This window comes from Diadema setosum, chromosome 5 (genome assembly GCF_964275005.1).
Source record: "Diadema setosum chromosome 5, eeDiaSeto1, whole genome shotgun sequence".
NCBI classification, from domain to species: Eukaryota; Metazoa; Echinodermata; class Echinoidea; order Diadematoida; family Diadematidae; genus Diadema; species Diadema setosum.
The window spans coordinates 30,410,035-30,433,675 of record NC_092689.1 but is presented as its reverse complement, the minus strand read 5'-3'; the positions used below and the strand labels follow the sequence as shown (position 1 = coordinate 30,433,675).

General features: G+C 37.6%; 1 protein-coding gene and 1 non-coding gene across 2 annotated transcripts; one reads left to right on the top strand and one right to left on the bottom strand.

The window, feature by feature from the left end:
* Positions 1 to 7,787: 7,787 nt before the first annotated feature.
* On the bottom strand, positions 7,788 to 7,861 carry Trnaa-agc (transfer RNA alanine (anticodon AGC)). The gene has a single exon. It is a non-coding gene; the product is annotated as a tRNA-Ala (tRNA).
* Positions 7,862 to 9,323: 1,462 nt separating this feature from the next.
* On the top strand, positions 9,324 to 19,489 carry LOC140229278 (uncharacterized). The gene is made up of 8 exons (XM_072309554.1): positions 9,324 to 9,441; positions 10,443 to 10,619; positions 11,225 to 11,265; positions 13,552 to 13,680; positions 15,075 to 15,204; positions 15,977 to 16,153; positions 17,391 to 17,431; positions 19,343 to 19,489. Exons 1-8 carry the CDS (start codon positions 9,324 to 9,326, stop codon positions 19,487 to 19,489), a joined length of 960 nt encoding a protein of 319 aa, XP_072165655.1.
* Positions 19,490 to 23,641: the final 4,152 nt, after the last annotated feature.

Sequence of the window (23,641 nt, the reverse complement as noted above, 5' to 3'; positions counted from 1 at the left end):
TAACAATTGTTATTGTTCTATTGAGAAAGAGCGAATCGCTCGAAAATTTGAGTGCAGAAATAAACTGTTGGTGAATACAGCATGAACTTTGTTCAAGTTTTGTTATCTATCTTATTATCTTGTGGGTTTTGAGATGGGCGGTCTCATTTAAAGCGAACAAAACGATGCACTATGTATGCGATGTAATGACAACTATCAAAATCCCTCCAATTAAAAGGATTTCTGAAAAGAACGCCAAAAAAAAAAAAAGTTAACTCGGAGCGGAGAGTGCTGCTTCCTCTTTTTCCTAGTTACTGTTTTCAAAATATCCACTGCCTCCTGCTTTGCTTTCTTCATTTGGGACTGGGAAATGCTGATATTTACCTGTTCCTAATCAGTGGAAGAGAGGTTTGGCTGTGGGGCTAGCATGGGGACATCGCTTCTCTTATTGGTCTTTTTGCGTTTCATTGACATGATGCTCAATTGATCTATTTTTTTTTTTTAACTTTCAAAATCCTTTCGCTCGTGGAATGTGTTGACTCTTTCATATCTTCATCACAAAATGTCCACATCGGCTCCGGACACTTGCATAATAGAACCGCATCGGCTCCGCTCTGTCCTAAAACATTCCTGGTTTTTCCGCTTTCATTCGCGAAACGTCTGCACACCACACACCGCGGGATTCTTTCAGGAGCGTTTGCGGAAGGAGCGGAAGGGTTACGGACAGGCGGAATGTCCTGACGATGTCCTCACGACCAGGTGCCGAAGGTGTCAGGAAGTTCATTTCCGCGCCCAAACTTTGGTCTCGATCAAAATTTGGACGCGGAAATTTTTCTCTCTCCCGAACGTGCGGAAACGCCCGGACATGTTTAGGACAGTGAACGGACTCTTTCAAGAACGTGCGGAAAGGTTGCCGAATGAGTGCGGAATTACAATTATATTTTGTTTTCCGCTTCTTGTCCGCATCTTGTCCGCGCCCTAGTGGACGCCTGGTCTAGAAGCCCATGTCACGTCTTGGTAAGTGTGCGGGTTTTTTTGTTGGTTTTTTTTTTTCTTCAATGGGATGTTTTAGATTGGCGTGAATTCAGGGTGTCTTAAAGGAGTTGAATTGAAGCAAAAATGAATGAGTGGATCAGTGGCACATGCTCAAACCGGTTCTTATAGGACAAATTATCCCCTGGACAATCACCCCAGATCCTTCTCCTGACCATGGCGATAACCTTATAATCCACATTGGTAATTAGTTCAAATTCTTTAAATCTTGTGTAGGACTAATAATTATCCACGGAATGAGCAATGACGCGCGCAGTTAAACAGAGAAAAAGCATGAACACGAAGAATCTTGCTTGTACTTAGGAACACAATGCAATTTGCGGTCACGATGTACATTCCGCAAATCAAGCTATAAAGGGTCGCCGTGTCATTCTTTACGGAGTACACCAGCACCATAGCGATGCCCCATTTAATGACAGCCACTGCGTAGACGCTGGTAAGCGCCACGACGGTCTTCACTCCCTTGTGGCCCGAGGGTCTATCTTCCCCTCTGCGCTCTTTGGGTTCCTGCGCAACGTGGACGACGTTATCTCGGATTGCCCGCACTTGGCGGAACAGCGTCTTCACGAGACCAACATAGGAGATTGTGGTGACGGACACAGTCAGAATGATCGGACTCATCAGCAGGATGAAAATGGCGACATCGATGTTTTCAGGGAAAGCATCCAGGAGACTGACAAGCTTGTCTTGCCCGCCGACAGCGCCAGACGCGTGGAGCGGTGTCGGTTGAGGAGCACTGCCAAGACTGCGGACAAGAGAAATGCCGCGGAGACAAAGAGCTTGGCGCGGAACGGCGTGACGAGCAAGTGGTAGCGGAGGGGTCGTTTCACCATCAAGAGTCGATCCACATTCATCGTGCAGACGATTATGGCGAAGAGATACACAGTGAAAGACATGAAGAAGTTGTCTGCCATGCAGAGGGCTTGACCGAGTCTCACATGCGGGTAGATGATGGGCAGACCCATTACCGGGACGGTGGCGATCAACAGCAGCACGCTGAGCGTCAGGGTCACGAAGAAGATGCGAGGGGTCTCGAAGAAATCCCTCACCGTCCCAAGAACGTACAGCGTGAAGAGACCAACGAGCAGGTTAATCAGGAAAGACAGCGACAAGATGCACGTACTGATGATCTGGTTTTGATTAATAGAGCTAGAAATATCATCTGCTTGTACGGTGCTGGTGGAGTTCTCCATCCTTCAATGGCGCAGAGAACCGATTGTGTGTATCTATAACCGATGAAAGGAATGACACAAACACACACACACACACACACACACACACACACACACACAACTCTTTAGTATATCGTAATTGGTAATACCTATGTGCACTTGATAACCACAACATAATGAAAATCAGCACCAATACGTAAATTGTATGACAAAAATGGCATTGCTGTTGTTCTTGTTGCTGCTGTTGCTAGCTGCTGCTTTTGGTGTTGCTGGTGTTGTTGTTTTTTATTTTCTTTATAAAATAATGAATGCTTACTTCCAGCGTGGTTTATTTATTGCCTTTATCATGAAATATCCATGTTTTTTAGTATTTTCGTTTCCTATTTGATGTCTATCTCTAAAGCCGTATCATTCAAAATTTGGAAATGCAAGCATAACTTATACTAACAAAAGAGTGTAACCAGTATTGATATGCTCACGATCAGGGAATATGCCACATTCTTCATCTGCTTATAATACTCGACAAAGGAAGATAAAATGGCAACGGCTTGTTACAGAAGAGGAGAAGGGTAAAATCTCACTAAATTATGGTATTATTGCAACTGATATCAAATATCACAATTCTGGAATAACTAGTACCAACTCTTGAAACATTTCGTTGAATAAGACCTGGGAGATGCTACTTGTTGTTCCAAAGGTTTGCTGTTCCGAAACACATAGGCCTACATTCCATATACCTATAGCTGTATTAATCTGAAATTGAAATAGAGTTCGTTAATCCGAACATTTGTGTCGTTATTCCAAAGTTCCATTAATCCGAAAATGAAATGAAATTCATTATTTCGAAGGTTTATTGATACGAAAATGATTTCTTAATCCGAAAATGAAAACGGTGCATCCTAATGAAGCTTCGGAATCACGAATCCTATATTGTTTTTGTATTACCAAACCTTCAAAATAACGAACCTTTTTCATTTTCGCATGAAAGAGCCTTCTGAATAACATAATTTTATTAATGATTTCATGTTCGGGTCAACGAACCTTCGGAATAACAAACTCTTTGTGATTTTAGGAATAACTAACCTTCGGAATAACAAAATGTAACCGTACTTGTATGTAAACCCCCCCCCCCCCCCCCAAAAAAAAAAAAAATGGATTATGGGTTTAAGTCATTTTGAGCGCTTTGTAAACTTTGAATTTGTTTTAGAATTTAACTTTGGATCTATAATATAATATTCCTCAGGTGAAGTAATTTTGAAACAAAACCCGGGCTTTAGAATGTATGTCATGCAATTCTTCTGATGGCAGATTGAGAAGTGTTTGATCATCAGCTAGTTGCACAGCTTAAGCTATGAGTAACATTTATTCTCAAGAAAAACAAGCATTAATATTGCCGACTGGGGAAAACAAGTACACAGTAGGCCTATAGCATACAATATCATACAGTCATATCTTCGGAGATTGTATGTAGCCAGTAGCAGAAAACAATTTTACATAATCCCGAACAGATGAGAAAAACATATCGTGTAGCATTAATTTACAAGATAGAAGTATAATATGATATATAAAGTAATCATGTGTCAACTCACTTACCGGCCGCAACCCCAGCTCAGTTCTAGATATTAACTCGATATCTTGTCCCTATATTATTCTTTTCACGAAAAGTTTACAGTATCAGCTACATACATACCTGATTTCCCGAACTCTCCAAGTCTGTTGTAACTCGATTAGTTTGTGCGACCTTATGGGGCTGAATTTAACACAGTTCCTCTTAAGATTCAGAGAGGTACTTTGTATTTATCCCAGGGGAATGTTATGCAGAAGACGAGCGCACTCATAGAATAATCTTTATGTTTTCACATTGTTCTAAAGGGTGATCCTTCCACTCAAAAACACTGAAAAATATAATGACGCATTCTGTACGGGGGTATAGGGGCAAACTATACAATGCACCGCAGCACTATTATAAAGAACCCGACTCATAGAAATGAGATACTGATGTCCCATGATAGTAATGTAGGAAATTAAATCTTCGCTGCAGGAGAAAAAAAAAGGTCCAAATGATCTGTATAAAATATACCCAAAGGGGTTCATTAATGCTCGATCGAACGACAACGGCCACTAGTGACCCTGTTATAGTACTATACGTCATGGTCCGCATGGTACATAATGTTATACATGTATCATGGGCACCCAATGGGCTCATTACAGCTCATTCAAAAGACGATGGTCCTTAATTCTGATTACGCTTTCGTCCTGCTCTGACTTTGATACACATATCGTTTTCACTAACCTGAGTCGCATGAAAGGAAAATGAGACAGGGGAACCTTTGACTCATTTTTTTTTTCAATTAGTCCTTCGAGAAAAAAAAGAAAAGAAAAAGGTAATGATCAGCGAAAGTTCACATTGTCTCTGAAGGGATGCACCAATTTCAGGAATTCAAACAATCGATTCTTTTTTGAAGCAACGTATAACACCAAGCAGGTTAGAGAAAGAGAATGCATTGCTATACTAGAACGAACACACAAACACACACCCACACACACATATGTATATATATATATATATATATATATATATATATATATATATATATATACATATATATACGAGTATATAATACATTATCTATATAGCTCAGACTGCCTGAAATAACAATCATTGAATCATCATTGAATCATACTCATTAATAAAACATTGAGTGTAAAATTCGTGGCGCTCGATTAGTATTGATATATTGATTATCATATTACGCATAAAATCACAATAACTTTCTTTGAAACAATCATTATATATGACTGTGAACCCTTGCTGCAAATATAATTTATCCCCTTTTTAATGTAAAATTCTGTAAGAAAACTTACATCTCTGTTTCTTTTTATTTTTTTCAGGAAATGGAAACGGCAAAAGGCTCGTCCGAACTATTCTTGAGGTGAGCGAACATATATCAAAATTAAAATGCGTATATAGATACTATGGGGGGGGGGAGAGGGGGATTTATTTGTGGATTACTTTCTTGTTACTTTACTTTCAAAGAGACAAAAATATATAAAAGGAGAGAAGAAGTATGGCAAATTTCAGTATTTTATCAGTTATCAGTTATTTTATCAGTTATTTATCTGTTATTTATCAGTTATTTTATCAGTTATCAGTTATTTTATCAGTTTTTATCAGTTATCAGTTATCAGTTATTTTATCAGTTATTTATCAGTTTTTATCAGTTATTTTATCAGTTATCAGTTATTTTATCAGTTTTTATCAGTTATTTCAGTATGAAAATCATTCAAATTGCAAAATATGTTTCTAGCACAGGAAGTGTGGTTTGCCTTTAGATCTATCTTTTTCAAAGCGCTCTTACTAATCATTGGGTTTATCACGGCCGCCAATCGCTCATTTTAGCTGATTTCAAGTCCATTTCCATCCATTTTGTGTGTGCGTGTGTGTGTCTTTCACTTAAGAAATATTGATATTGTTTTCATGCTCATTTGGTCGATATAATTCTGTATCATTGCAGGAACGACAATTTGCTCAATTCAACAAAAGTGTATAGGGATAAGACAATACAAGAAAAGAGAAATAAAAGAATGAAAAAAAAAAACAGAAATAGGTATACCACGCATGCGCCTGCATGTGTGACCGTCAGTGGTGTAAAAGATTGATCGTTTCTTCGTTCTGTTTTTTGCTACCGCAGATCTCTCACAAACAAGGTGTGGATGAGCTCTTGCTGATGGTGCAGCGAGGCAACGGGAAATCTCAGGCTCTTTTTAAACGATTCGGCGCCATCAACATAACTACGTCAGAAAACCGTATGGTGTGCATGGCTTTCACGGGCGTTTAAAAGGGACTGTCCGGCCATAAAGAAAGACTTTTGTATGTCTGTTTCTGCGTTGAAAACACTTGCCAATGAAATATCTTTAGCACTTGTACAATGTGGCTGTAGTTATTGTTAAGACTGATGTCATGTACGAACAATATAGCCTGCTGTAAAGAACACAGTGTCCCACAGTGCGAAACACAATGTGGTACACAATGTGAAACACAGTGGGAACACAATACAGTGAACACAGTGTGAAATCTCTTCACATAAGTAAATTCGCTCGTTTTATCATTGCGAACGCATTGTGAACCATCAATTCACTCTGTGAAACAAAACATTACTATGTGAATATTCTGTGTAGAAACCACACCACAGTGTGGAATCATCTTCACGCTTTTAAATTTGAGCGTTTTCACATAGTCGACTATAATACTGTAAACACAAAGTGAACACACTGTGGGTCACCGTGTTCTATCCAGCAGGAAAATTCCTTTCTGGATATTCGTCTGTTTCACAGCAGAATGATGACGATAAGGGTCTCATAACGTAAAAGCAGCAATCCACTGCCAATCAAAAGGATCAATACATTTCGATTGACCAATAGTAATGACAAAATATGTGCGCTGAGAATCTAAGTATAACGTCTTATTCTTCAAGGCCCTGAGATGTAGTCCAGTCAAAAACCGCAAACGGGAAGCGCTTTCATCGTGAATAAGATTTTACGAGGTCTTACTTGGACCGCTAATATGTGTGGTAACAGTTCGTTATTCTATCATAAAGGTTCGTTATTCCGAGGATTCATTAATCCGCAAAAGAAATAAGGTTCAAAACTCCAAAGGTTCGTTTGTACCCCCCCCCCTTTTAATGTCATTTTTTTTTTTTCGGATTAACGAACTATTCGGAATAACGAACCTTCGGAATAACGCCGCAACATGTTCGAATTAACGAACCCTATTTCATTTTCGGACTAACGAACATTAAAAGGTATACTGAAATTGTGACTTTCGGAATAACGAAGCTTCAACATAACGAACATCGGATTAACTAACATCACCCATCAATGCGGGCACGCTATTCCTTGTATTGACTGTCAATTTGTGAAGGATTTCTGAAGATGCTCACCCTCGGAAGTGAAATAAGGCGGACACTCGTTATATAAGTTCTCGGGACCGGCAGTTTTCTTTCGTTACATCGAAATTTCGTTATAACCGAACAAATAAACAAACAAAAAACAACAACTACAACTACAGAGCGGATAATGTTGCGGCTTGAATTTTTAATTTGTTGTAACCGGAATCTTGCTAAAACCGTGCACTGTACGAGATACTAGTTATTGGTCATCCCACGGGACCGACACCTACGAGTCATACAGCCAGTGAATACGATACTATAAAAACAGCCCACGAGATCGACATTTTTTGGGACTTGTTAACTTAAGTGTCAAACTCATGGGCTGTATGACTCGTGGGCTGTATCACTCGAGGGATGTATGATTCATTGGTGTCGAATTCATGACGTGTACCCGTTGATCATTAACCGAATTACTCCGACAGAGTTTAACCCTTATACATACATATTAAATTTGTTGAGGAGGTGTGTTTCCTTTTTATTTCGTTTCATAGATGAAATAAATTTGCTGACATGGTAAGAATGTCGATTATGTTATAATAAGACTCCAGTCCGTTCTTAGCAATCATAAATAAAGACAGAATAAACTGACCAGAAAGAATATAAAATGTTAGTTGAAAAGTGAGCAAAGAAAATGGGTTTCCATCGGGAGTCGAACCCGAGACCTCCGGATTGCTAGACCGGTGCTCTACCGACTGAGCTATAGAAAGCCCTAGTACAGAGTTCGTCCCAGAAACCCTTAATTCTCAATGCTCGGGTGGTCAGAAGCTATAGCAGTGTGTTTGTGTGTGACACACACGCACACACTCCGAAACCTGGCATAAACCCGAAGGATGATTCAACTTGGGGATAAATGCGAGGGATCACCGAAGTGATGCAGCTTTTTTAGTTTGTAACAAATAAAGACAGAATAAACTGACCAGAAAGAATATAAATTATTAGTGGAAAAGTGAGCAAAGAAAATGGGATTCCATCGGGAGTCGAACCCGAGACCTCCGGATTGCTATAGACCGACTCTACCGACTGAGCTATAGAAAGCCCTAGTACAGTGTTCGTCCCAGAAACCCTTAATTCTCAATGCTCGGGTCACTTTTCCACTAGAAATCATAAATGATAGAACACATTTTTTATTTATTTATTTTATTTATTTATTTATTATTATTACTTTTTTTTGTACGGTGCAAGTGTCAAGAGGGGTCTTCCCCCTCCTGGGTGTGTTAGCGTGTGAGTGTGTATGCGTGTGTGAGTACTGTTGGGGGAGGGTGCTGTTGCTGTGTATTCTTTTTACATCGATCCGATCGGTTTAGAAATAAGTTTCGGTCCCTGCTGATTGGAAAGCGAACAGTAACGTCGACTTCTCTCTTCTTTCTTTGAATAATATGTGTATACACTGTAAATTATGTAATATTTCCGCATCTGTGTAGGTCATCCTATTATATTCCTGACACTGCATTAAATACTTATCCTCCCCAAACCCGACACGAAAGTGATTCTTCTGTATACTGTGCGTTTTGTGGAGAAGGTTGTGATTGTGTGTGTGTTTGTGTGTTTGTGTGCGTGCGTGTGTGTGTGTGTGGGTGTGTGCGCGCGTGTGTGTGTGTTGACACTCTTCAACGGCACAAAAATTATACCAGCTGTCGCTCTACGTCTTGTTCCTTGCAAAGAAGTTTCCGCCACGCACCCAGCCTTCCAATGATAACGCTGAGTCGTTGTAAAAAGGGTCACAGTTACATTAGTCTGCGATGAGGTGAAAGGTCGCCTTCCCTGCTTTCAGGATGTTACTACAACCTGCACGAAGTTTTTCATTTTGGGCTCATATCAACAATAGGACTCGATCGTTCTTAATAAATTTTGAGGACCAGGAGTAAACTATGTACTTGCTATATCTTTCCGACTTCATGCATGTGGCAAAGTTCAAGATCTTTTTGTTTGTTTTATAATCTACCTCTCTCTCTCCCTTTCTATATCTACAGTGTCTTACGAGATTGCGTTAGCGAATAGAATACAAAGTCCAACACGGCGATCGGACATTGACGCCCCATCCCCCCCCCCAAAAAAAAAAAAAAAATCCAAAAGTAAGTTGACGAACAGGCTTTACTCCGATGTGCATTGTCTACTGGTAGAATGAGATGACGGACGGTAGTTCAGAACAAGACGTTGCCGTAGCTCAAGCATGGAACCATACGCAATTCGCAAGGGAACGGTGGCGGATTTTTCGTCCATGTTCCGTCTGTTGCAAGATATGGTGTCAGAAGAACACCTGCAAGGAGATTTCACGAACTCCGAAAACGGTAGGTCCTATATATACCAAGTATAAGTGATAATCCCAAAAGGCCGCACCTGAAATTATATAGGGGCAATTGAAATTTCCGGAATTAGTTTAGTTTGGCCTATATATAGTCCATAGTACGAGTCTGTTTATCACACTACCTTTCGTGGATCTGGTGTTGATGTGAGTTATCTATTACAGACTTGATATAGTAATGATAAAGGACAAATCGAATCCTTAATCACGCCACATGCATGCAGGGCCTCATGGTTCTTGGGTTGGGTTTTTTTATTGATTGATTGATTGATTGATCGATTTATCTTTTTATTTGTGTGCGCGCGCCTGCGCGTATATGAGAGAGAGAGAGAGAGAGAGAGAGAGAGAGAGAGAGAGAGAGAGAGTGTGTGTGTGTGTGTTGTGTGTGTGTGGGGGGGGGGTAGAAGAAGCACTCATGGTGAGGTAGAGGGGTTATCAACGCCCTCTTTCCCCTCATGAAATATAAGACAAGCTATAGATGTGCACGTTTTGAACACAATTAATAATTGACTCAATTTCAAGCAACAGGAACAATTATGGTTGGGACTTATAGAGAGAGTCATCAGGACGTCTGTACAATGAATGAAAATAAACAAATTTGCTGTTGTTTAACATGTTTTACATAATCATTATGTTGCATCCATGATTAGAAAATAACTTTTTTTATATGTTTTGGCAATCTTACACTTGTTGCATTGTTTATCCCACGGATTGCATTGAAGGAGATAGAAAAGGCGATTAGCAGATAGAAATACACATTCTTTTTAATGTTTTTTAAAGGAATCTGAAGCATCACTGGAACCCCACCCCTCCATCATAGTAAATACATACTACATACACATCTTCATCATTATGTACTATGCGTACGTATACTGTATGTATGCATGTTTACATTATATGCATGTATCAGTTTGTATGTATGTATGTATGTATGGATGTCTGTATGTATGCCTATAATTACATACGTTTATCATCTTTTCTCTACAGGCCTGCGGGATGATTTCATCAGCGGACATTATAACTTTCTCATAGTTGAGGTCACGTCCACCGAGCAAGTCGACTCAGGGAAAGTACCAATAGGATGCATGTTGTACTCAATCACTTACGAGTACGTGGTTGGACCGACGATTTTCTTCCAGCGTTATCTGAAGGCCGACTATAGGGGTAATCATTATCACATCGATATGAAAAACGCGATATTATAACTTAGGCCCGTAAACGTAAAAAAGAAGAAGCAATAAATGAGAGAAAATTTAACAAATATATAAAATATATCGCGAAAATATCTTACTGTAAAAGAGGAATATGTCAGAGCTTATCTATCTTTTTGTTCTCTTATCTAACATTTTTTTTTCTTATTTTCATTTATCATCATCTTCACGTCCAACATATAAGTTTTGATCTGACGTCTTCACAATAATGTATAGACTCGGGTCTGTACCTATATTATGCAATCTTACATCAATAAAGAATTAAGAATAAAGAAACATCTAAAAATCGGTTATCAATGACGTCTCAACACCAAAACCTATCAGCCAAAAGTAATATACGCTCTTCAAAATTCAAGCTCACGCTCAGTCGTCACCGTAACAGGAGCAAAAGGTGAGATAAGTGCCACGAGAAATATATCCACTATACAAAGTGGTAGTATGTGCATTGAAATGCAAGTGCTGGTCACGCGACGTATGTTTTCATGTTTGCTGTTTGAAAAGAAAAAAATGTAGAAATGCACAGAACTCATATCCAAATCACTCTCTCTTCTTTACAAGGTACTGATGTTGAGAAGGATTTGATTAGCGAAGCAAGAAGGGTAAGTCAGCTTTTGAAAACTTGAAGAAACCCTTTATCAAACGATTTAGTACAGTGTACAGCAGTCTTTGGCTTGTTTGTTTTTGTTTCTGTGTTTGTGTTTGTCTTTATTGTCTTAACGACGGCAAGTGGTACATACACAGATGAGAATTTTCCTTTAACATTCTACAAACAGTAATCTGTCTGGAGATTATAGATTATGAAAGAGGTGTATAGTTTTGGTTGAGATGGGAAATTCAGATTTTTACTTTGTGCGAGATGATTTGAAATCTCTTGAAAAAGATTATTGCTATATGAAAGAGCATACAATTCTAAAAGGTATTTGAAGCTTAATTTTGATAAAAATCGGTTTTGAAATGGCTGAGATACATGTATAAAAAAACAACAACTAAGTAAAACAAAATGGTCATAATAAAAGGTGCATGGGTCTCGCCCTCATAAGACCTCGTTGTTTCTGGATATGTCAGCCATTTCAAAACCAATTTTCATCGAATAAATTTTGAATTCCTCTTAGAATTGTATGCTCTTTCATATTTCATAAGAGGTTTTTCATTGTCTCACACACACACAGACACACACACACACACACACACACACACACACACACACACACACAAAGTTGGAAACCTGAAGCCCATCTCAACCAAAAGTATACCATCCGTTTACTGCTTTTATATCACTGGTCTTGTGATTATTAAAAACTTATGTATACCGATCTGCACCCCAGGGTGTTCTTTCCTTTCCACTGAAGAGATCTGTCATCGTTATTTATACTTGCTGTACGCTTTAAAGGTCCTGTTTACCTTTGGGAGCAGTGATTTAAAAAAAAAAAATGTTCAAGATATCACTTTTGATGCATATGTGTAGGTCAGATGTATCACAAAACATCCTGCCATATAAAATGTTTGCAATAAAGCCTAAAATATTAGGAGACGTATCACTATTTTACCCATTAAACCATAACTGTCGACGGTTTAGTCTGAAAACATTTCTATTATAACTATTGTTCACATTTTGTAAATTGTATTTAACAATACTTGACATCGATTATACTGGTTCAAATTTTTACATTGGTTGTTTTTATCCCTAACTCATATTTTAGAACTATTTTGAAGCACTAATGCTAGGTTTTTGTTTCATCTGCAAATGGTAATCTGTTATGCCTTTAAAGTGTCTGGTGGTGTCTGTAATTCAGACTGGACCCTATGCTAACGTGCAGATCTTTCATTAATAAATTATGTTCCTCCTCTAATTCGGTGTGGACATCGAAAGGACCGCACCAACGAAACAGAAAGTTGTCGTTTCAGATTATGATTGAAAAGTAAACCTCCACTTTACCAGATACAGGTGCATATTTTCTCCATCTTTAATACCCTCTCATCTATAACTCTCACTTTTTTCTTGTCTTTTCTTGTGACTTTATTTTATTCGCAATCGACCTAAAGACCGACCTGTGCCAAAAGTTTAACTGAAGTACAGGGCAGAGCAAAAACGTTCTTTTTAGCCAAGAACAGTTCTAGAAATGGTACATCAGCAATTTTATACCAAAATTTGAATTGTGCTACAAAAAAAAAAAAAAAAAAATGACAAAAATCTCTATAATGCCGCGAGGCGAAAGTTCTTTTTGTCCATCCGTCGCGGATAGCTATAACGGTTGTATCATTGTTACTATTTTATGCGTTAAATTTCGCTCATGGAAGTCAATACTGCATGGCTCATCACCATGAACTTTACTGTCATAACCGAGTGTCGTGCTTGCCTGCGGGTTTTGACAGAGAGCAACGTCATTATACCTACCTAAAACGAAATGATTAAAGCAAAGTAGATATTGTCAGTGTCACGGCACAATCATTCGGTTTCAATCATCTCCACCGATAACTTAACACAACGAGAATTAAATACAGCAACATTATGCTGCAATTGAAAATTTCACTCCTGGACACGACTATCGTGTAGCTTGAGTTCTGTGAATAATAATTTTTGGGAAGTCTGTTGTAGATTCCTAATATGTTGAAGAAATTATCGACATCGCATTATACGTCTATCAAACAATGTAGGTATTGTGTAATGGCGCAGAAATCATAGGCGTGAACTTCTGAAAAAGAATCAAATTGCTTTTTTTTTCTATTTAACCCGCAAACTTTGCTCGTTTCTGTGTAACTTCTTTTAATCTATGGCTGGGTTCTTTTTTTCGAGAAAGATAAATGCTGCACTTTGATCATGCAAACTATTCTATGTACCTGCTCCTCCCGAATCAACTCTTTTGTTGCATGTGTGAACTAATAAGGTGGCGTCGGATGCTAGAGTCAAAAATTTGCTGACCTTCACTTCTACGGGCAGTGCACCACCAATGACTGTCCTGGTGGCACACGATGTGTTCGGCATGACCTTCGATCCGGCCAAAGTCCAAGGGACGGTGAGTTGAGACCCATTTTCGCGGCTATGTGACGACCTTAAAGGGGAAATCCAGTCCAAATATAAGTTAGTCTGATAAAAAAGAGTGAAATAGGATGAGTCCAACTTTGATCGAAATCGGATGAAAAATAAGGAAGTTATGACATTTTGAAGTTTCGTTATTTTGGAGGGAAATAGTTCCTAAACAGTCAGTATGAATATGCAAATGGCAAAGTGAGCATGACATCCCCTCACAACTTACCATAATTATAGTTTGTACATATTTTTTTTTTTTTACATTTTAAATTTTTTTTTTCATCCAATCGCAATTATGCCCGAGGCTCCAATCCTCGTATATCTTACTGATCACTATATTATATTCTGAAGATATTCAACCAGGAATAACATCATGTTTCAGACTTCAATGACAGAAACATTCATTTTTCGTCATTTTTTTTTTGTGTGTGTGTGTACACGATCAATGGAAAATTGTGAGGGTAAATGACATGGTTAACTCACTCATTTGCATATTCATATCCACTGTACAAGAACCGTTTTGCAGAAATTAGCAAAACTTCAAAATGTCATTATTTCCTTATTTTTCATTTGATTTCAGTCAATTTTTTACAATTTAACTCGTAAGATTTTATTCTATTTATCAGAATAATTTATATTTGGACTGGATTTCCCCTTTAAACGCTCGAGCACCCGTGACTGATTACCTTGCTCGTCGTTATAATGGTCGTATACTGCCTCATCAGTCGGACATGAGATCAGTGTAGGGTATAGCAAGGCGATGTTTACTATACAGCAACGGTCTTTGAATCGGATTTCGATGTATGCGTAGGCCTATTTATGTTCTTATTATAGATCATTTTTGATAAAAGACATTGTACTGACTTTCTCTTTTGGAAGATATATTTTGTTTAACAATATCAAACACGTTGTTATATTGTGATACTTGCTACTGGCAGAATCTAATGGCAGGCAGGGTAAAATGCAAAATAGTTGCATACATTCATCATGCATTCACTTTACTTGTTTATTCAAATTCCCTTCAAAATAAATCTCTACACTATTTATGTATTCACTTACATACCAAGTCATTTGTATCATCTATATTCATGTGACGAATATGATAGCCCTATTCAGCTTTAAGTCGTATTATACGGGGCCATACACACCGACGCGAATAAAAGTGTAAAATATTAACGTATCAAAGTTTATCAAAATATCTCGTCATAAGGTAAAAGAAGACAGTGCGAGCATACGTAAAACTGGGTGTAACGTTTGTATTAGAAAAGTAAGACAATTACAAAATTGCGACGTATATGTTCAGTCGACAAAAATAAAAGATCCAGTAGCTTATAAGCGAAGCAGGAATTGTTGGTATTTGATTTAATATTTTCATTGTAGGCTGATCTGAGTACGGGCAACTATGCGGTTCGAGAAGGAAACCAAGGAGATTTAAGTGATATTCATGATCTCTTGACAGAACTGGCTGTCATGGAGAAGATTGATGGCGAATTTACTGTGAGTAAGGACGGTAAGTCGCATAATACTTTAGTCTGTGTAAAATACAAACAAACAAACAAACAAACTGACGAACGAACCAGCAAACACATTTGTGGATGCAAAACTTCAGTCTGGATTAGAGCTAATCAAACGAGAACAGCCTAATGGGGATTTTGTCAATGAAGTTGACGATGGAAGTGAGTGTACAACGGAACACTTAATATGTCAGGAAGATTTTGGGCACACCAAAAGCATTTCATAACAATTAAATCATTCTGTCGGTCTAATCATAAATATCATAAATGTGTGTGTGTATTTTCCAGTGATATAACAAGGAATCCGCTGTAACAAAGTAATATTCATGGTCCCAAGGTCCTTGTTATACCGAAGTTACACTGTATTTCGACGCTGGTACTACAATTGCGAATGTTTCTACTTTCAAAGATTTGGTCGTCCATTAGTTAGTGTTAATTTACCAGCTGCATTGATTCCTGCGGCTTAAAACTATGTGTACTTCAATACAACAATATTATCTAAGTTGTACCCTCCTAATATGCTATAGTGTGCACTTTCAACACGGCAGTAATCCGTCAATTTGATAACATCCGTCACGCCTAACATCTATTAGCTATATAGGTGAAAGGAGGTGAGAACTGAGAAGTAAAATTGGGAGCCCTTCACAATAGTGTATGGCAAATTACCACTTCATGCAAAATGCCATGGCCTGAAATATACTGCGGTGATTGACGTAATATCAATCTTGTAGTTCCAGAAATGAATCGTGTGACACGTGATATTCCCAGAATTCTGTGCAGCGGGAGATGATGACCGATACCTCTTTCGGACGGTCGTGCTCGAGTATCGATCGGTCAATCAGTCACCAAAAATCGTCGGCTGCATCGTTGTTTCCAGATTCTACAACTTCCTGAAGGGGGAGACGTACTTCTTGCAGGGTCTGTACATTCAGCCAAATTACAGAGGTGGGCAGACGGCTTTTAAATTGGTTCCTTTGTTCCATCCTTTATATCTCTTTTTAATGTGTACAGTCTCCATAGCAAATCCTCTTTCTCGCATGCAGCAATGATCTTCACTAAGATTCTGCTTGAAACGAATTTTAAAACGAAATCGTAAATAGGTTGCCTATTTTCACTTAGTTTCAATATATAAAATATTGTGATGATCAAGCCGAAACAATTTTAATGCGTAATACAGTATATGTTATTGATAAAGAGTATCAATTGTGACTACTTTTAATATACAAGCCAATGGAAAAGTCCAAATGCGATCAGATCATCGCTTCATCCAAGTTGCTTAATCGTGAGCGCTTTCACTATTTCGTGAAAATATGTTAACTCCAAACTTCCTAAGCTTTCGTTTTTTAAGTCAAACTTTAATGACGCTTATACAGTTATAATTCGGTTGCTATCAACGCCAATTTGAACGCTAGACCTCGAGGCACCGTCCTAAATTCGTATATAATTATCTGATATTATATTTCGGATCATAAATTTATTCTCTCATGATTGGTTGAAAGAGCTTCAAGTGATTATAGGTATTTTCAGCCATGTCAAAATGTTGGCACGCTTGACACTGTGGCGTACTATTTACAAAATGCCTAATATCGAGTTTCTGGTGAAAACGATAGTCCTCTGGAGCGCCGCGGCGCCTCCAAAAGTACCATTCACTTCGGAGCTGCGTCCCTCAGTGAATAGTACTGCAATGTACATGGGGTCACAACTTTCAAGGCACTGCATAAATTATTATACTAGTATTATGTGAAATGACCACACTACTGTTCCGAACTATACATTGTAGCCCTTTTTTTTTTTCTGCTCAGACTGGCTGATATCTCATACTGCGGTCTGCATCGTAAAGCTATCACGGATTTATGAACGTTTTAAATGCATAACATGATTAAAATGCGACACAATGTAATTGGTTGACTTCAGGGAATGCTCGTTTTGTCTTATTCCGAACTGCTATACCGCATATGCTGTTTCCATGTTATTCTATGCCATGTACCTATAAGAGTAAGTGAAAACTGTATATTGTGTGAACCCTTGATTCCTTTCCTTTCTACTTACGTGTGTACTTTCTGTCCAACAATGCTTACATTCAGTGACTTTCTAGCGTGTTTATATTTTCGTTCTTGCTTCTGTTTTTTTGTTTTGTTTTTTTGTTTTGTTTTTTAAATCTCTGTTTATTCATCTTTGTCAGGCAAAGGAAATGGCAGCAGAATGGTGCGGTCTATTCTTAAGGTAATAGTTTCACTGAAATCACGCACGCACGCACGCACACACAGACACAGACACACAGACACAGACACACACACACACACACACACACACACACACACACACACACACACACCACAATCATCCCGACTCCAGAGTGAACAATGCAGCACTGTAAATGGTAGACAATGAAAACTATTATAAGTAGCCCTGAATCATGATGGTGTATACGGAGATTGTGGTAAACATTGAACGCATGCATTTATGCCTTTGTAACCATGTTCCAGATTTTGCTGCCTCTTCCTTGCTTGGATCATGCCCTAATGCCGGAGATTCATTCAATTACGTCCGCCAAGAAGGTTATGGTTTTGCATGCGTTGGCTTGCTTGTCTTTTATTGTTTGCAAAATAATACAAAAAGTTATGAATAGATCTGGATGAAATTTTCAAGGATAAGTTTGATAGTGAAACAATAACAGATGAATTTTGGTGGTGACCCGGATCACCGTCTGGGTCTAGGATTCTTTTTTTCATTGGTAGATAGTGTCATTTTCAGCATAGATGTGCCTAGCGGAGGTCTGTGATCTCTGAATGTTTTCCTTTTTCCCCATCTATCTATAAATTATATATGCATTGAAGAGGCATCAAACAAACATAAAATCACTCATACACATAAACATACAAACAATTTCATACACACACGCATACATACAAGCATAATGCATGTAGATACATTAACATGATACCACATGATACATCCCCACATTTGTTACATATATAGATCTGTTTTTATTAGCCTGAGAATGCCTCAAAGAACTGATTCTTTGTCATGTGTACAATCTAACACCAATGATATTTTTGAATTGCTAAAGATTTGTTAAAGTTTAAGATGAATTGTTCATCATTCAAAAGATTACAATCAAATTATTGATCCTCTTTGGATAGGACAGGTTTAATCTTCAAATGTACTGTACTTTCAGTGCAAATTCCAATGGCTAGTATAATGTTAAGCCAAAGTTAATTCTTCTTTAAACAAGTAGTTTCAAATCAATTGCAATTCATTTTTGATCTGTCATTTGACATGGACAGATAGCATTTGTGTGATACTGAAAATATTAACACATCCACACAAGGTCACAGAGCTCTAAATTTTGATAAATGAAAAGTGCAATATTTGGGGCTGAAGTCAAAACAAGTAATGTACCTTTATTGTGTCATACACTATTATAATAACAACCCCCTCCCTCACCCCCCCCCCCCCAAAAAAAAAAGAAAAGAAAAAGGAAGAGACCAATATCAGGGCAAACTTTGTGCCAAAACCCAGTTTCATATTGCACTCCTCACTATACTATTCTTCGCTATCACTGATTTCACCTGATCCTAGCTGAAGTTATCTTCATTTTTATCATTAGTACTATCAATGTCACCCTAAGCAACCACTGATAGTTGCAGTAGAAATAGGGGTTACACTGTTACCAAGGAGCTATTTCATTACTAAAGCTCTACAATCAATCCTAATTTCTATTCAACTGATTTTGGGGACATTTTTTTTAGATCAATCCGTCCTCAAAGGTAATGAGCCATTTTAATAAGCCATTTAGAAACAATATTTCATGTCCTTCTTGCCACATTTTAGAATAGATCGTAAATGTCTATGCATTCTTCCCAACTAGATCTGATCATAATCTCTCTCAACTTTGGGTTTCTCATTTGGCCCGATATACTCCCTATGCTAGTGAAACAGGGCCCAGAAGTGTCAGCAGTGTCATTCTCATCATAATAATTCGTCCCTGCCACCTCTACACACAACATCACTGAAATTATTACACCTGGTGGGAAAGAATGAAACCAACTGAGATGAAAGAAGAAACAACGTGAGGTAGAAGGCATAAACTTGACCGCATTTTAAATCATATTTTGTTCTTAATAATTGCAGATCTTCCAAGCAAAAGGTGGGAACGAGTTCATGTTCATGATCCAGCGAGGCAACACCCAATCCCAAGCCCTCTTCAAACGCTTTGGCGCCACCAACAGGACGCTATCAGAGAAGGGCGAGGCGTGGATGTTTTTTAATGAAATCTAGCCGGCACGCAATCCAGTGAACATCCTATACTTCAAAATTTCCCCGCAAAAGGATTGATGTTATGTGCATCCATCCATTCAGCAACACTCTTTCGTCTATATAGACTTGTCACATAACTATACTACTTGTACTTCACCCCCAAGCATGGGTGAGGAGCATGCAGTGAAATACAGTTAAACCATACAAAATCTATAATATGAATATATATATGTCATACATTATATCTATAGTATTAATGTTTAAAATGACTGAAATTCCTTGGATAGAATCAATTGGCGATGATTGTCTACAAAGTTTTTAAAATAAGTTGGGCAGTACAAAAAACAGTCGCATGTCAGAGCACAGTGTGCTTTTCAAAGGCATTCATTTCATGTCAGTTGACATTTTTATCTTTAAAAAAGCTCAATTATGTATACAACTGAAATATCAAGAGGTATTGCAGAAGCATATGAATTTACACTGTATATCCTGCAAGGATGAAACCTCATTTGAAGATCTTTTTCTGCATTACAAGGACTACTACTAGTCCAATGCATGGTGTCAACCTTTCAACATCACTTAATAGCAGTACAATACATTGTACATACACTTGTGTATGTGACGTGCATCATCACATTACCCGTATAAAGTCTGAGACCATGAAAGGAAAAAAAAATGTGTATAAAGCCAACTTTGGCAATACTTGTATAGCCATAACAGTTTTCTAACTTTTATCTTATTCTTTTGAATATTTTCATTGTAATGAGGTAGGTGTACTGGCAGGCCAATTATATACAAAATAAAGCATAGCATCTCCCAAATTTATATCTGCGAAAAAAAAGAAGAAATATATGTATATATTTTCTAGACTTTTGTGATGCATCACATATATTGACTGCACTTTATATTCCTCATTACTAAAATTCCCAAGAAAATTCTGTAACTTTTGTTGCTGTGTCTGCATGTATGCATTTTCAATACCACAATGTGCACTGGACTTGCCATGTATGCCACAGACTTGGGGCAGCTCCATTATTATTCCCAAATGCATACCTCAGACAGGAATGTGCAGCGATAATCATTTTGCTATGGAAATTATTGCCAGAGTCAAACAGGTAACTGGTTTAAAAATGGCCTGCAGGAGAAGAGCCCTATAAAAATAAGAAAAGAACATCTTTTATTCATTAAAGCCCATCACTTTTTGTTGCAGCACACATTCTCCATAGACTCGGCCCAGAGAGGCACACTCACCATTCGATGCAGTAATTGGTACCCCACTGTACCAACTGAAAATTCACCAGTACTGTATCCTGGGTTACCCGAAAATTGTGTGAAAGTAGATTTTAGTGGTTTATGCTAGAAAATTTTGTTGTGTTCAGCAATCTAGCAAAGCATTAAAGGAATATTTATGCACAAAATATATCCTGTAATCTGTTCTTTTTTTCTCTCTGTTATTATGGTACCAAACAGTAAGAAAAATGTTCTGCCACTGTAGCGTGGTACTACTGCACAAAGCAGTACCGCTACCAGTCCATGCACAGAAACAATAATGTACTGAGCTTCTTGATTGAAATGATATCAAATTATAATAATGTTTATGGAAAAAAAAATCATAAAAGATTTATCATTATTGTAATTACAGGTAACAGAAGTACTAGTATTGAATTCGTCATTGCTGATTGCTAAAATTTGGCCAATTTCATAGTACGATACCAGTACACCAGTGTGGCACTGCAAATTGTTGTAACCCAGGTAATATGATGGCATCCAGGGTTATGGCGTGTTGAATAAAATCCTAATGCTATAAAACGTCTGGAGCTAAGATATGACAATCTGATGCAGAGATACAAACCTTGTATGAAACAACATTGTGGTATTCTGAGGGCTGGAAAGGCACACATTTGGTGAAAAAAAACCCAGCATTTGTACTCTTACTGCAATAGATACTTGCAGTCATACAATTTGAAATAACAGTCATACAATTTGAAATAACAGTATTTCCATGATACCTGCAGTATGTTTGTAACTAATAATAATAATAATAATAATAATAATAATAATAATAATAATAATGATAATAATAATAACAACAATAATATTAATAACAATAATAACAATAATAATAATAATAATAATAATAATAATAATAATAATAACAATAATGATGATAATAATAATAATAATAATAATAATAATAATAATAATAATAATAATAATAATAATAATAATAAATGAATTGTACAAAATGTTGCAAAATAGACAGTAGCTGTTCGCATCTCTGTTAATAGCATGTAGATATGTAATGATACAAGATCAGAACTATATCCATCTAGAATAAAGCCCGCCACGCACTATACGACTCACGACTACACGACTGACACACTTTGGATCCGAAATAGGTCACAATAGCCTCAGAATAAACACGCTTGTTCATTTCAGATCCAAAATCTGTCAGTCATATAGTCGTGAGTCAAATAGTGTGCAGCAGGCTCTAACAATGATGGTCCCTGTTTGGGCTAATGTCTCAAAGTTGAACCAATAACATACCAAATGGAAAGTAAGTTATCGGTATGCTGTTTGACAAAAACAGAGTGAAAAATAAAAACTCTACTCGACAATGCTGAACGAGTGTCCAGTTGTGCTGGTTGTATTACAGGAATAGAGAAACACAGATAATGCCCATGATAAATGTTTTCTGACCCTGCACAAAGCTACCAGCAATACCTTACCATGTGGTTGTTAAAGGGGAAGGCTAGTAACTGATCAGTGGGAATCAGTGGAAATGCTGGGAGATGATTGTTCCAATCCTTATGGGATTCATTCAAGAGTTCATTGTATATCTATTGTTGTGTGAAAATGATTTGCTTCAGAACGGTCTCATATTCAAGTAATGTGCAGATTAATGCTCCGTCACTGACCAGGGACGCTAACCTGGAAGCATTAAATTGCACATTACTTGAATATGAGACCGTTCTGAAGCAAATTATTTTCACACAACAATAGATATACAATGAACTCTTGAATGAATCCCATAAGGATTGGAACAATCATCTCCAAGCATTTCCACTGATTCCCACTGATCAGTTACTAGCCATCCCCTTTAAGGATAATTATACCGAAACCATGGTACAGTCATTCTTCCCAGAAAACTTGCTCCTTTCTGCCATATGTTGCCGCTACATGTATAAATAGTGTATTAGACACTTACAAGAAATTAAACCCTGTTCTTGTTCAGTAAATTGATTAAGTTTAATTACAACTGTATGGCATATTTCACCATTCATAACTGATGCCATACTGTAAAGTTAGCAAATTTTGTGTAAATTGAATTTTTGGAGTCAACTCGTACGATGAGACTCACATTTTTCTTTTCAGTAGTGCTATGAATTAAAGTGTTTTAAACAGGGTGCACAAATTATTGCACTGTTAGCCTACTGTGAAAAAAAAAAAACAAACAAACCATGAAATACATCATGTTTATGGTATTTGAGAAACAAGCAAATATCATAATTACCATGCTGTGTTTTTGGAATGATTTGCCTAAGTTTTAAATTATCTTACTAACCATTGTGTCACTGATCAACTGGTGTAAGGATACTGATGAGCCAAATTAATTCTCTCACAAGCACCTCTTTATGATTTGGATTACATCAGATCTAGAAACTGACAAACTTAACCCGTTTCTTCCGCAATTTTCTGAGCGCCTCAAATGCCCCGAAACGAGATTCTTTTTGCCCGTCGACAGAGAACAGACAGCTTGGTAATCCACCCTTGCAAAAGCAGTCAAGCGGTACATGTGCCATATAAAACAATGAAAATAATATCAGGTGCGAGGTATGAATAGACCATGTGCTGATGGGCTCATAAACTCTTTTGTTCTACATGAGCACTTGAATGGGATGACTGGGGTCAGCGAACACAGATATCTACTGAGCTCAGTTTCAATGGCTATGTACATGTTCATACAAGTTTTATGGCAGAACAAGCGGAAAAGAATTCAGAAAAAAAGTAAACACTGTGATACTCGCATTTTTCCAATAGAAAGAAAACATATGGTGATAGAATAAACTCTTATCTTTTTATCACACCCATTTTTCATGGCATTATAACACAAAGAAACATGAATTTAGGCCACAAAAGCAGGCACTCTTGTCTTCATCTTGGGAACCTGGT